This window comes from Leucopleurus acutus (assembly GCF_964270905.1).
Source record: "Leucopleurus acutus genome assembly, chromosome: 3".
NCBI classification, from domain to species: Eukaryota; Metazoa; Chordata; class Mammalia; order Artiodactyla; family Delphinidae; genus Leucopleurus; species Leucopleurus acutus.
The window spans coordinates 53230689-53243069 of record NC_139145.1 but is presented as its reverse complement, the minus strand read 5'-3'; the positions used below and the strand labels follow the sequence as shown (position 1 = coordinate 53243069).

The following is a 12381-nucleotide window of genomic DNA, read 5'->3' as shown; positions in this document are numbered from 1 at the left end:
CAGCACACATACCAGCATGTTTCCTCCCCCTGCTAAGAACTAGATCTAAATTCAGCCTTTTCCAAAAAATTAGATGCCATCATGGTCTCACTCGGGAAGGGAGTAAACAAAAATTCAATTCTGAAAGGATGTAGGATAAGGAAGTAAGCCTTTGAGGGGACTGACAGATGGTTCCTACCTTTCTACAAGAGTTATCCATTCTCAGGCATATCTACAATTGATTAAGAGAGCAGTGAATGCCAGAGCCTTCCAGAAGCAATGGACTGACTCTTTAATGGTGACGGTTTGGACAAGATGACAGGCTGAGGGAAAGATACCAAGTAACGTCCCACTGTGGCTGTCCCCTGGGGAGGTGGGCATGGCCTTGTTTGTGGGTGAGGCTCTGACTGGATGGTTAGGATGGAAGAATGCAGAGCGAGCTATTACAACCTCATCAGGCAGGGTGCTGAGTGCTTTACCCCAGACTTCATTTACTCTTCCTTCATCCCATGTAAGGGATTTACACAGGAGGAAAAGTGAGTGACTTGTACAGTGTCACACATCTAATAAGTAGCCAAGTCAGTTCTCCAGCCCACATCTGCCTGACTCTGGGGCACAAGCATTCAGCAGCCACTTGGCCTCACTGCTTCCCATGCACTGACCTTTGCTTCCCTCACCATGACCCGACTTGTTTTTTTTTTTTTTTTTTTTTTTTTTGCAGTACGCGGGCCTCTCCCGTTGCAGAACAAAGGCTCCGGACGCGCAGGCTCAGCGGCCATGGCTCACGGGCCCAGCCGCTCCGCGGCATGTGGGATCTTCCCGGACCGGGGCACGAATCCACGTCCCCTGCATCGGCAGGCGGACTCTCAACCACTGCACCACCAGGGAAGCCCGACCCGACTTGTTTTTAAACAGTAAGAGAAAGTCTTTTCTGGGAAAATAATCTCAACCTTATCTGGACCAAGAATAACATTTTCTCAGTTATGGAGAGAAATTGTAATGTGGTGGAAAGCATGTTGATTTTAGGATTCAAACTCTTCCTCTTGTCTCTACTGCTTACTAGGTCATGAGTTTGGGCAGATTCCTTGACCTGGCTGAGCCTCCGCTTCCTCAGCTGGAAAATGGGGATGGTGAAAACAATCTTGATAGATTGTGGTCGGGATTAAAAACCATGATGTGTGTGAAAGTACCTAGTAAGTACAGTTTTTGAATCTCGGTTAAGATAGGAGGGAAACTGGAACCATAACAACCACAAATATTAAAAAAAAAAAAAAACCCTATTCTTAATAAACAATGAATAAATGACAGTTGTAAATGAAAATAAATAAAATAATAGGGCTGGGCTAGCTTCTTTTCCCCTCGAGGGCCTTTGTTAATATGTCACCGTTGCCCTCTGCCCTCTACCAACTGGGCACGTCCTCTGCCACGTGGTGATTCCTTCCAGGCCTAAGTGGAAGGCTGATTTTGGATCACTGACAAAAAAAAGCCCAACAAGCATCACAGAGGGAGAGCCTGCGCTCACTAAGAGCTCGACTCTCCGAGCGCTTTGCCGTGATAGAATTTCCCCGCTTCCGAGCACTACTGTTGGTACCGCCTTCATCGAGGAACAGCCCCTGGTAGCCTGTGCTCGCTTCTCCTGGAAATCAGAGGGTCATCTGTAATATTTGTCAAACCAGAAAGAAACTATGGGGAGGTAATAGGAAGTACTGTTGAAATCAAAGGCCTTAAAACAGTCATAAATCACTTTCAGGACATGTGATAAACGAGGCCAAGTAGAATTCGGTTAATGAACCACCAGGGCCTTTGGCCAGGTCTATCCTGGCAGCTTCGAGGAATCATTTTCCATCTAGAAAGCACACTCTGCAGTCATCTGAACTATTCATGCTGGAAATGTGCTGGTGGAGCTTCATCTTAGCCATGTCGACCCAGCTCTGGGAGTGTCTTCTGTGTACGAGGCAGGATTTTCTTGAGGTTAAGCGGTCACCTGAGCCAGTCCTGAAAGAGGAGTCAAGGGTGTCACTCATCCCTCCCTCCTTTCCAGGCCTGCCTCAAGGGTCATCCAGTGGTCCACACGGTGCGTTTCTGCCAGGCCTCGATTTTGAGCTCCCTTTGGTTGCATCCCGCTTAGGATACACAGCCCAGGGCCTTCGCGAGGAGAGGGACCACCTTTGGAAAGTCCCCAGCCACACAGGCCTTTCTTACCTGTCTGACCCATTCCACACACATTCAAATTTATCAAAAATGCAGTCATTTTCGTAGAGGGAGCACAGCTTGCTGCGGAGGTAGTCGTGAACCTGGTTGGGGGGGGGGGGAGGACACATTAAGAGGGTGTTATTATTTTTAAAAACGATTTCTCTGTGTGAAGCTCCTCTTTGGAGGTGAGCTGTTAATTTTCAGCGTAAATGTGGCTTGAATCAGATGGGCTCGGATCTGAACCCAGATGTGGCCCTTTTCGGCCTTGGCACATTAAGATGAGTTGGTGAGCTGCTTACACGGCCAGTGTGGATTAAACAAACTTGCTTACATAGATGGTGGCATAGAGCAGGGCCCATTAAGCGGGAGAGCCCCATTTTCTAAGCTGATTTAGAGGACACCGTTCATTCCAGCCTTTTATTCGACAAATATTTCTTGAATGCCTGCTGTGTGGTTGGGAGAGACCCGTGAACAGAATACCCCTGGGGTGCTTTCCTCCCAGTGTTGGGGAAGAGACTGTATAACCAAGTAAGTATATAAGATAGTTTAGATGGTGATAAAAATATAGAGGAAAAAACATGGCAAAAGGGAGTGGGAGTATTATTTTATACAGGTGAGTAGTCAAGGGTTCACCTGAGATGGTGGCAGAAGGTGCAGAGTGTGGAGGTCTCAGCGTGTGCTCACCAGTTCCCGTAGGCCCCTTACTCTGAGTGATGTGAACAGGCTTCACAGAAAGGATGCTGAGCCTGCTGTGTCGTGAAAGAGTGTAAGCCTGCAGGGCCAAAGGCAGGGAGGCTAGGTGTAACCTGGGTGATAGATGACGGCTTGGATCCGAGCGGGCGGTGGTGGGAGGTGGTCGGATTCTCGACATGTTTGGAAGGAGAGCTGATGGGAGTTGGGGATGGATCCACTGTGAAGTGTGGAGAGGAAAAACAGGAGTCAAAGAGGGCTCCTGCATCTTTCTCTTGAGCAAGCCATGTTCACTTTTGGGATCTATAATTTGGAGATGTCTATGCCAAGGGAGCTCGTCCGGTAGACTCTGATGTGATGTGCATGGCGCAGCCCTGGAGTATACAGCAGTTTTCTCCTGTGTCTATTTTTCAGTGAAATAAGAAGCAAGGTTATCAGCTGAGAGTGAGGAAGGGGAGGGAGGTAGTTGGGAAACAGTGCAGGGTTTCTGGAAGGCACCGAGGGCCGCTTGAAGTTGTTGGATGTGAATTTTAAATGCATCTGGTCAGCATGGTTGGGTGTTTTTCTCCAGCTGCATTCAGCAACTCAGGTGAAGATGGCAAATAGGCTGAGGATTACGGCTTGGAGGGTAGTAATCTGGGTGCAATTTTGAATTCTTCCTGAGCTCTGTCATAGGGACTGGTAATTATAACAGGCATGCATAATACGCCAGCTTGTTATTATTAGCCAGGCGCTCTATCCATAGAATCTTATTTCATCTCTAACATCATCTTAGGACGTAGGTGTTGTCATTCTCTTCGCTTTAACAGAGGATGAAGTACCGGGTATGACACAATTTGTCCGAGATCACACAGGAAAGGAAATGACAGAATGGGAAGGGAACCCGGGATCTGGGTTCTGGAGCGCACACGCACTCTTGCCTTCTCTAGCAATCTACCTCCCACTGGCTCTGCCCCATTGGCCTCGCCTTAACGTGGGGTCTCAGTCCTAGACAGGAGCTGGGAACTGAGGTGAGGCCAAGAGGGAGCTAAAATTGGGTGAAGGCAGAGGGACGTTATGAAAAGCACTGTTTGACTTTGTTTAGATGGACAGGGATGGTTCACTCTCCCTTTTCCTGCAGCCTAGGCCCCTCTCCTCCCTTGACCCCAGAGTTCTGTTGGATGCTGAGCTCAGAGGCTCAGCTGTGTGCTTAGCACTGGGCAGAGGAATGAGGTCAGATTCATTCCTTGTTCCATTAGATGTTCTGGGTATTTGAAAAGCTCTCTGAGTTATTTGGACAGTGTAAGGATTTCTAAGTCTGCAAATTAATTTCTTCCACCTTTACTCTCTCGTTCCCAAACAGTTCTGGGCCTTGTCAGGGTATCTGCTTCAATGCTATAGTGACAAGAGAATCCATCTGCAGCTGGGCTTTTGGCTTTGTTAGGTAATGGGATGTAAGGGCGAGGCTTGTGTCTTGAGCTTGGGAACTCTGCTATAAATTAAGTCATTGTCCTTCCCTTCCTCCACCTTTTGTGCATATTGGAAGAGGCTCAGATCTGATCTGGAAGGCGATTTTGTTTGTAGGGCCATTTCTGCTTGTTGAAGATCTCTAGTTATCATTAAGAATCCTTGAGCAAAGCAGAAGAGAGTCCTGGGACAAAGAGAGCTGATTCCAGGTCTTGACAAACTTTTTCTATAAAGGCCCAGATAGTAAATAATTATACTTTGTGGGCCATATAGCAACCACCCAACTCTACCCTTGCTATGCAAAAGCAGCTATAATATATAGACAAAAGAGTGGGAGTTGTGTTCCAATAAAACTTTATTTACAAAGATAGGTGGCAGACAGGATTGGCCTCTGAGTCATGGTTTGCCTAACCCTGGTCTTGACTATAATTCCCCCTCTCCCAAATCAGCACAGACTATTTCCTTGGAAGAAAGTGATGGTGGAGGTAAGGGCATAAATTGGCGGTCGAACTTTTCTTCTGATGGTTGGAGGACCCTGACCTCAAGAATCTGTCTCTTTTCTAGAAAGCAAGCCTGATTCTTGCCTCTTCTTGATTTTATCATTGGCTTGCTTCCAAGTTCTGTGTAATAGAGGGAGAAGAGGAAGAGGAGTGGGGCTTCTGAAGGGGAAGGATGTCAAGATGGAATTAGTGCAGTGGGCAATGGGAGCCAAATTTATTATCCTCGTACTCCAGATCTCCTACTTTTTGGAGGAAAAAGACAGGCAAAATCGATCCTATTTTCAATCTTATCTCCCCCTACTTCTTCCTCTTATCATCTGTTATGGAGCACTTTTTTTTTTTTCATTATTTTCCTGAAACTTCTTATTTATTTGATGCACCATCTTTTTTTTTGGTAAGTTTAGCTGATTTAAAATGTCTGTTGTGTTAACTTCAGGTGTATAGCACAGTGATTCCATTATACACACACACACACACACACACACACACACACATATATATATATATATATATATATATATATATATATAAAATTGTTTTTTCAGATTCTTTTCACATATAGGTTATTACATGATATTGAGTAGAGTTCCCTGTGCTATATAGACAGTAGGTCCGTGCTGGTTATCTATCTTATATATAGTACTGTGTATATGTCAATCCCAAACTCTCAATCCATCCCTCCCCCACTCCCTCTCCCCCCTAGCAACCACAGGTCTGTTCTCTGGAGTCTGTTTCTGTTTTGTAGATAAGTTCATTTGTGTCATAGTTTAAATTCCCCATAGAAGTGATATCATATGATATTTGTCTTTCTCTTTCTAACTTACTTAGTATGATAATCCCTAGGTCCATCCATGTTGCTGCAAATGGCATTATTTCATTCGTTTTTAGGCTTATTGATATTCCATTATATATATGTATCACATCTTCTTTATCCATTCATCATCGACAGATGATGATGGACATTTAGGTCACTTCCATGTCTTGGCTATTGTAAATAGTGCTGCAGTGAACATTGGGGTGCATGTTTTCTCTGGATATATTCCCGAGAGTGGGATTGACAGATCACATGGTAACTCTATTTTTAGTTTTTTAAGGAACCTTCAGACTGTTCTCCATAGTGGCTGTACCTGTTTACATTCCTACCAACAGGATGGAGCAGTTCTGGGAAGTTCCTGACTACCTCCAACTGAGGGCCTCTACAGGAAAAGATGATCTATTACACTATGAAGGTATGTTGCGTATATATTCTGTTGTAAAAAAAAGAAAAATCTTAGGCAGAGAAGATAGACTTCTTTCCATCAGAGGAGAGAAAAAGGTAAGATACCGACATGAGAAACAAACATCTAGAGAGCAGAGTAAGGGGAAACTTAAGACTCGTGGTCCTATTTGATGCTTCTCTCTTCATGTTGCAAAAAGTGTTTCTATGCTATGTTCCTATGAGCTTGGGGATGGCCTCCTTGACACTAAGCCGAGTCTCCCAACACAGTGGTTCTCAAATCATGTACTTGTGGGAGCCTGCTATTGTATAGTTGATAGACCACTGTGAGGCCTAGCACGATTAAACTCTGTTGGTTTGTTCTTCTGTTTCAGGGGTTGACAAACTTTTCCTGGAAAGGATCACACAGTAAATATTTTAGGCTTTGGGAGCCATATGGTTTCTGTCACGACGACCCAACTCTGCCGTTGTGGCATGAAAACAGCCATAGATAATAGGTAAATGATCAGGTGTGGCTGTATTTGGCTCCACAGGTCAGTCTGTCAACCCCTGTTCTATAGGAAAACATGAACATAGCTCATCATACTTAAGTCTACAGCTTCTTATTCCCAGAAACATGCTTGAGATCAGTTGATGGATGTATGAAGATACAAGAGTATCACCTGTCTCCCTGCCCAGGGAAGGCAGTAGTAATTGATGATGGAATTCCTTCCCCACTGGACCAGTCCTTACAATCTTTTTCAACAGTGTTCCAGATACTTACTCGGTTTGCTTACCATCTTTGATATACTATATTACCATCTGATACGGTATATAACCTTAACTAAATTGCTTTGAAATATGTCATCTAAAATAATTTTTGTAGTACTGAATTTCAATAATGGGCTATGAGAGCTCTTCCTCAGGGTTCTACAAAGAAGATGTCTACATCTACTACTAGGTAAACACGATTTGAGAAGCATGATCTTAAAATGCTGATGACTTCATGTCACAGCTAGCTAGCTTTGTTCTAAAAGTCTTTCTTTTCCTAAAATAAAAGTAGTAATTACTCTCCCCACTGTGTAGCCTAATCTACATTTCTCTAAGCGCGGCTCTGCAGCAGGCCACACCCCTGTCAGGTTCTAGTTCCCACTGCCATCACTTTCGTACTAAGGGATGTAACACCAGATGGCTTGACTGCACAGCTGAAGGGGGCACTCCTGTCTGCTCTAGCCCTGTGCTGAAGATGAGGGCTGTGAGCGGGAGCCTGAGGGCAGCATGTGGGGGACAATGAGAACGCAAACACACAGGGGTAACCAAACTACCTCGACCGCATCTGTGGTCTTCAATTCTGGCCCCCAAATCTCTTTTACAGCTTCACGGTCAGCCATCAAAGTCCTCGGTGTCCTCAACCTCCTCTCTCAACGTTTCCTGCTTCTCCTGAGGCCACTCACGTGACGGCTGGACTTCTGCCCTCGTGTGCCAAGGTGAGTGGGCTCTGTGCTGCTCAGGACAATCATCATTCCTGTCTTGGGTCCTCAGCTCCTTCTAAGTCATGCCATCCAACATGACTTCCTGCCACCCATCCTTCTTACAGTCGTCAACAGTTCTCAGCCCCTCTAGCGCCTCAGTCTCTCTTCCATCGCCATCCCTGCCATCATTCTTAGCGATTCGAATACTCTGGACTCTCAGTTACGTGGCCTCATCATTTTCAGTGCGTTTTGTCCTTTGCTTTCTGGGTCATATTATGAGCCTTGTCATTACTATAACTGTATGTGTTTATTTAGTAAGTATCACTCTTGCTACTTCCTATCATTTTAGTTCATGCCCTTTAGTATCTTGATTCTATCAATTCTTCATTCCCCTTATAACCAACCTTAGATTCAGCCATCCATCATTCCAATCAATCAATCACTCCCTTAATAGATACCTTCAAGGAACTTGCTTTTCTCCCTCCTTCCATTGTACTCCCTTGGCAAAACCCCCATCACTGGTTAAATCTAACTTTCTGCTCTTCCTTACCTGTACCAAGCAGGTGAATGTGGCTGGAAAAAACACACAATCACACAGATTAGTCTCACTTTAAATCAATAATATAAACCTCAAGTGGATCCCTGAGCAACCCTACCATACTGCCCTAGTCAATTCACTCTCTTCCTTCTCACTCAGCTAATGACCTTGCTTCTAATTTTACTGGAAAATTTTACTGGGAAATAGAAGCAATAAGAAGAAACCATCTGTATGTTCCCATCACAAAAGTGACAAACCTACCGCATCTGTAGCTATTTACTCTTTCCTTTGACGGATGAGTTGCCCACCTCATCTAAGTCCAATTCTGCAGTGGAATCTATTCCCTTGAGAAGCTGACTGCTTCAATTAATTATCTCCCTCTCTACGGGCTTACTCCTATCAGCATAAAACAAGCTGTGATGACTTCCTCAATCCTGCATTCCATTCCAGCTACTACCCCATTTCTCTATTCCTCTTCAGAACAAAATCTCTTTCAAAATTTCACTACAGGGCTTCCCTGGTGGTGCAGTGGTTAAGAATCTGCCTGTCAATGCAGGGGACACAGGTTCGAGCCCTGGTCCGGGAAGACCCCACATACCACAGAGCAACTAAGCCCGTGCGCCGCAACTACTGAGCCTGCACTCTAGAGCCTGCATGCCACAACTACTGAGCCCGCGCGCCTAGAGCCCGTGCTCCGCAAAAAGAGAAGCCACCGCAACTAGAGAAAGTAGAGAAAGCAACGAAGACCCAAAGCAGCCAAAGATAAATTAATTCAAAAAAATTTCACTACGTTTCCCGTCCTCTAGTTACAGTCTCTCTTGAACCCACTCCAGTCAGACATTCATCCCTACCACTTCACCTACAACTCTTTCATTAAGGTGCCTGACCATCTCCATGTTACTAAGTCCAATTGGCCATTTCTCAGTCCTTCCCTGATTCAGCAACAGCATACAGCAGTTGGTGACGTCTTCCTCCTCGATTCACTTGGCTTCCAGGACTCCTCTCAGTTTCCGTCCTACCTCACTGGCACTTTCTCCAGTCTCTCTTGCCAAATCCATTTCCTCTTCCCAGCCTGTAAACACTGGGACCTCAGGGCATGGTTCTTGACCTTTCCTCTAGGCTAGATCTATCCAGACTTACACTGAGCTGTCTACCTGCTAGTTCTGGATGTTTAACTGGCTCAACATGTCTTTTATCCTTCTGCTTTGTAAGCCTTTGCAGGCAGGGGCTGATTTGGAACCCTTGAAGAAGTGCCCAATCTACGTATTAGTGGGTGGTGGTCTGTACCTGGTAAGTCTCGATGGGGCGGTTTTCCATGTTGAGATCCCACACTTTGACCGTCAGATAGTCTCTGGTCATGATATACCTCCCACTGTGGCTGAACTTCACATCCGAAATCGAAGAGATGATTTCAGAGAAAAACGACCTGTTGCTTGGATCTTCCGGCTCTTCAAAAACTGCAGAACAAAAGCAAAACAAAAGAAATTTAGTACATTCTTATCAGCTGATGCTAACGTGTTTGGGCCAGCTCGAAAGCCAGCAGTCTAACCTGGAGTAGGGCTGGAATCTGTAGAATATAAGTTGCTAACAGAACTGTCAGCTCCCTGGCAGCAGAACAAGCTGTCACTGGTTTCCATATTTTGTTTCTCATGGAAGGACTCCCATGGGACTTGACTTGTCACATCCACAGATCTGGCACTGACGGTTCACAAGCTCCAGGTCTATGTATCTGACTATTTCACTTTTCCCCATGGTTCCTGGGTGTCACTGCATATACTATAATCTGTAGTCATCTTACACACTTAAAAATTTTGTTTATGCCATTTTTTGAGATATAATTCACATACCATAAAATTTACTCATCTAAATTTTATAGTTTGGTGGGTTTTTTTTTTTTTAGCATAATCATGCAACCATAAACAAAGTCTAAATTTAGGACATTTTCATTACCTCATCCCCTGTAAAAAACCCAAAACAACTCCATTCCCATTAGCAGTTACTCCCCATTACCTACTCCTGCAGCCCTAGGCAACCACTAATCTATTTTCGTGTTTTATGAAATTGCCTATTCTAGAAATGTCACACAAATGGAATCATTCTCCCTCCCTCTCTCTCTCGCTATATATATATTCTTTTTTGGTGACTGGCTTCCTTCCCTTAGCGTAATGTTCTCAAGTTTCATCCATGTTGTGGCATGATTCATTCCTTTTTATGGCTGAATAATACTCCATTGTATGGCTATATTACATTTTGTCTATCCATTCATCAGTTGATGGGCACTTGGGTTGTTTCTACTTTTTGGCTATTATGAATAAACACAAGATTTGTGTGGACCTATGTATACGTATCTCTTGGATCATGGTGCTTAACAGTGGGACTTTGCTGCCAGACTGCCTTGGGCTTAAGGTCAGACTACCCTTGGCTAGTTGTGTGGCCTTGGGCCAGTTACTTAACTTTTCTGTGCCTCAGTTGCATAGGTAAACTCTGGCTACAACGTCTTTTGTATATATTTTCCATTTGCGCTGGTATCTAGCTGCTTATTATTTCATTCAACAGATTCAGCTGATTTCCACTCACAGGAGTAAAAAGCACTTACAGGAATAAAAGACACTGAAGCTTATTGTAAGCTGCCTTAATTCATCTTTCTAACCTTGTTTTTGAACTCCTCTTGTTCAAACTGGTTGTGCAAAATACATCTTGATGTTTCCCATCTTTATGCCCTGCCTGATCGTTCCTCCGTCATTGTGTCATATTTTGCTTGATTCACATGTCTCATCTTTTACATGTTATTTTAGCCCCAAATGATCACACTTGGTCTGGCCTGTTCACTTAGCATTTGCTCAGGTATTCTCCCAATGAAAGCATCATTTCTCACATTAGCATTTAATAATCCGTGGCTTATCTCAACTAGGAATGTGAGCTTCTTGAAGGCAGGGTGTCTTTTCTCATCTTTGTACTGAGACTCTTGCACATAAATATTGAATAAATAGTTGTTGCTTGAGCGGAACCAAAGCCAGATAAATTAATGAAATCTTTGCCTTCTGGGTGCTTAGCATGTATGATGTTGAGCTATACATATTTGCCTACATTTAATTATTTTTGGCCTACAATAATGGCAATTGAGTATGGTTCCACTTAGTAAGCGTTTCTATCACAATTTTAGGCTGAACCAAACATCAGTCTTCAGGTTACTGAGTAACTCATCCCCCAAGGCTTCCTCTTTCCTGCCCGTTCAACACACTCACAGAGTCATTATCAAATTCTGTGTAGAAAATCTATAGGGGAGACAAGATGGTGGAGAAGAAGGATGTGAGCTCATCTCTTCTTACAAAAACACCAAGATCACAACTAACTGCAGAACAACCATCAACCAAAAAATGAGGGAACCTATCAAAAAAGATATCCTTCATCCGAAGACAAAGAAGAAGCCACAACAAGACAGTAGGAGGAGCACAGCCGCAGTAAGATGAAGCTCCATACCTGCTGGGTGGGGGACCCACAAACTGGAAAATAATTTTACTACAGAAATTCTGCCACAGGAGTGAAAGTTCTGAGCCCCACATCAACCTCCCCAGCCCGGGGGTCTGGCAACAGAAGGAGGAGCCCCAAAGAATCTGGCTTTGAGGGTCAGTAGGGTTTGACCACAGGAATTCCACAGGACTGGGGGAAACAGAAACTCCCCTCTTGGAGGGCACAGAAACCCCACTCTTGTGTGCACCAGGACCCGGGGGAAAAAGCGGTGCCTTCATAAAAGCCTAAGCCAGACTCACCTGCTAGTATTGGAGGGTCTCCTGCAGAGGTGGGGGGCAGCTGTGGCTCACTGCAGGGACAAAGACACTGGTGGTGGTAGTTCTGGGGAGTACTCATTGGTGTGAGCCCTCCCAGAGGCCACCATTTTCTCACCAAGACCACCCAACAGCCTTTAGGCTCCAGTGCTGGGATGCCTCATGCCAAACAACCAACATGGCAGGAACACAGCCACGCCCATCAGCATACAGGCAGCTTAAAGTCTTCCTGAGCACACAGCTGCTTGCTAAACACACCCCCTGACATGTCTCTGTCCACCAGCGGGACCTGCACCAGGACACCTGCACAAGCCTCTCAGACAGCCTCATCCACCAGGGGGCAGACAGCAGAAGCAATAAGAACCACAGCCCTGCAGCCTGCGGAAAAGAAACTGCAATCACAGAAAGTTAGACAAAATGAGACAGCAGAGGATTATGTTCCAGATGAAGGACCAAGATAAAAACCTACAAGAACAACTAAAAGTGGAGATGGACAACCTACCTAGAAAAGAGTAATGATACTGAAGACGATCCAAGATCTCAGAAAAAGAATGGAGGCACATATCGAAAAGATACAAGAAAT

The 12381-nt window shown here is 44.7% G+C and overlaps 1 protein-coding gene across 5 annotated transcripts in view; it reads right to left on the bottom strand.

Moving 5' to 3' along the window:
• PPP2R2B (protein phosphatase 2 regulatory subunit Bbeta) overlaps positions 1-12381 on the bottom strand; it is a gene marked incomplete at both ends in the record, with an annotated part of 465894 nt that overhangs the window by 716 nt on the left and 452797 nt on the right. For all 5 annotated transcript variants that reach the window (XM_082836001.1, XM_082835999.1, XM_082836000.1 and 2 more), the window contains 2 exons: positions 2182-2273; positions 9301-9470. In XM_082836001.1, the coding sequence (XP_082692127.1) occupies positions 2182-2273; positions 9301-9470 (262 nt within the window). The remainder of the gene's footprint in view (positions 1-2181; positions 2274-9300; positions 9471-12381) is intronic.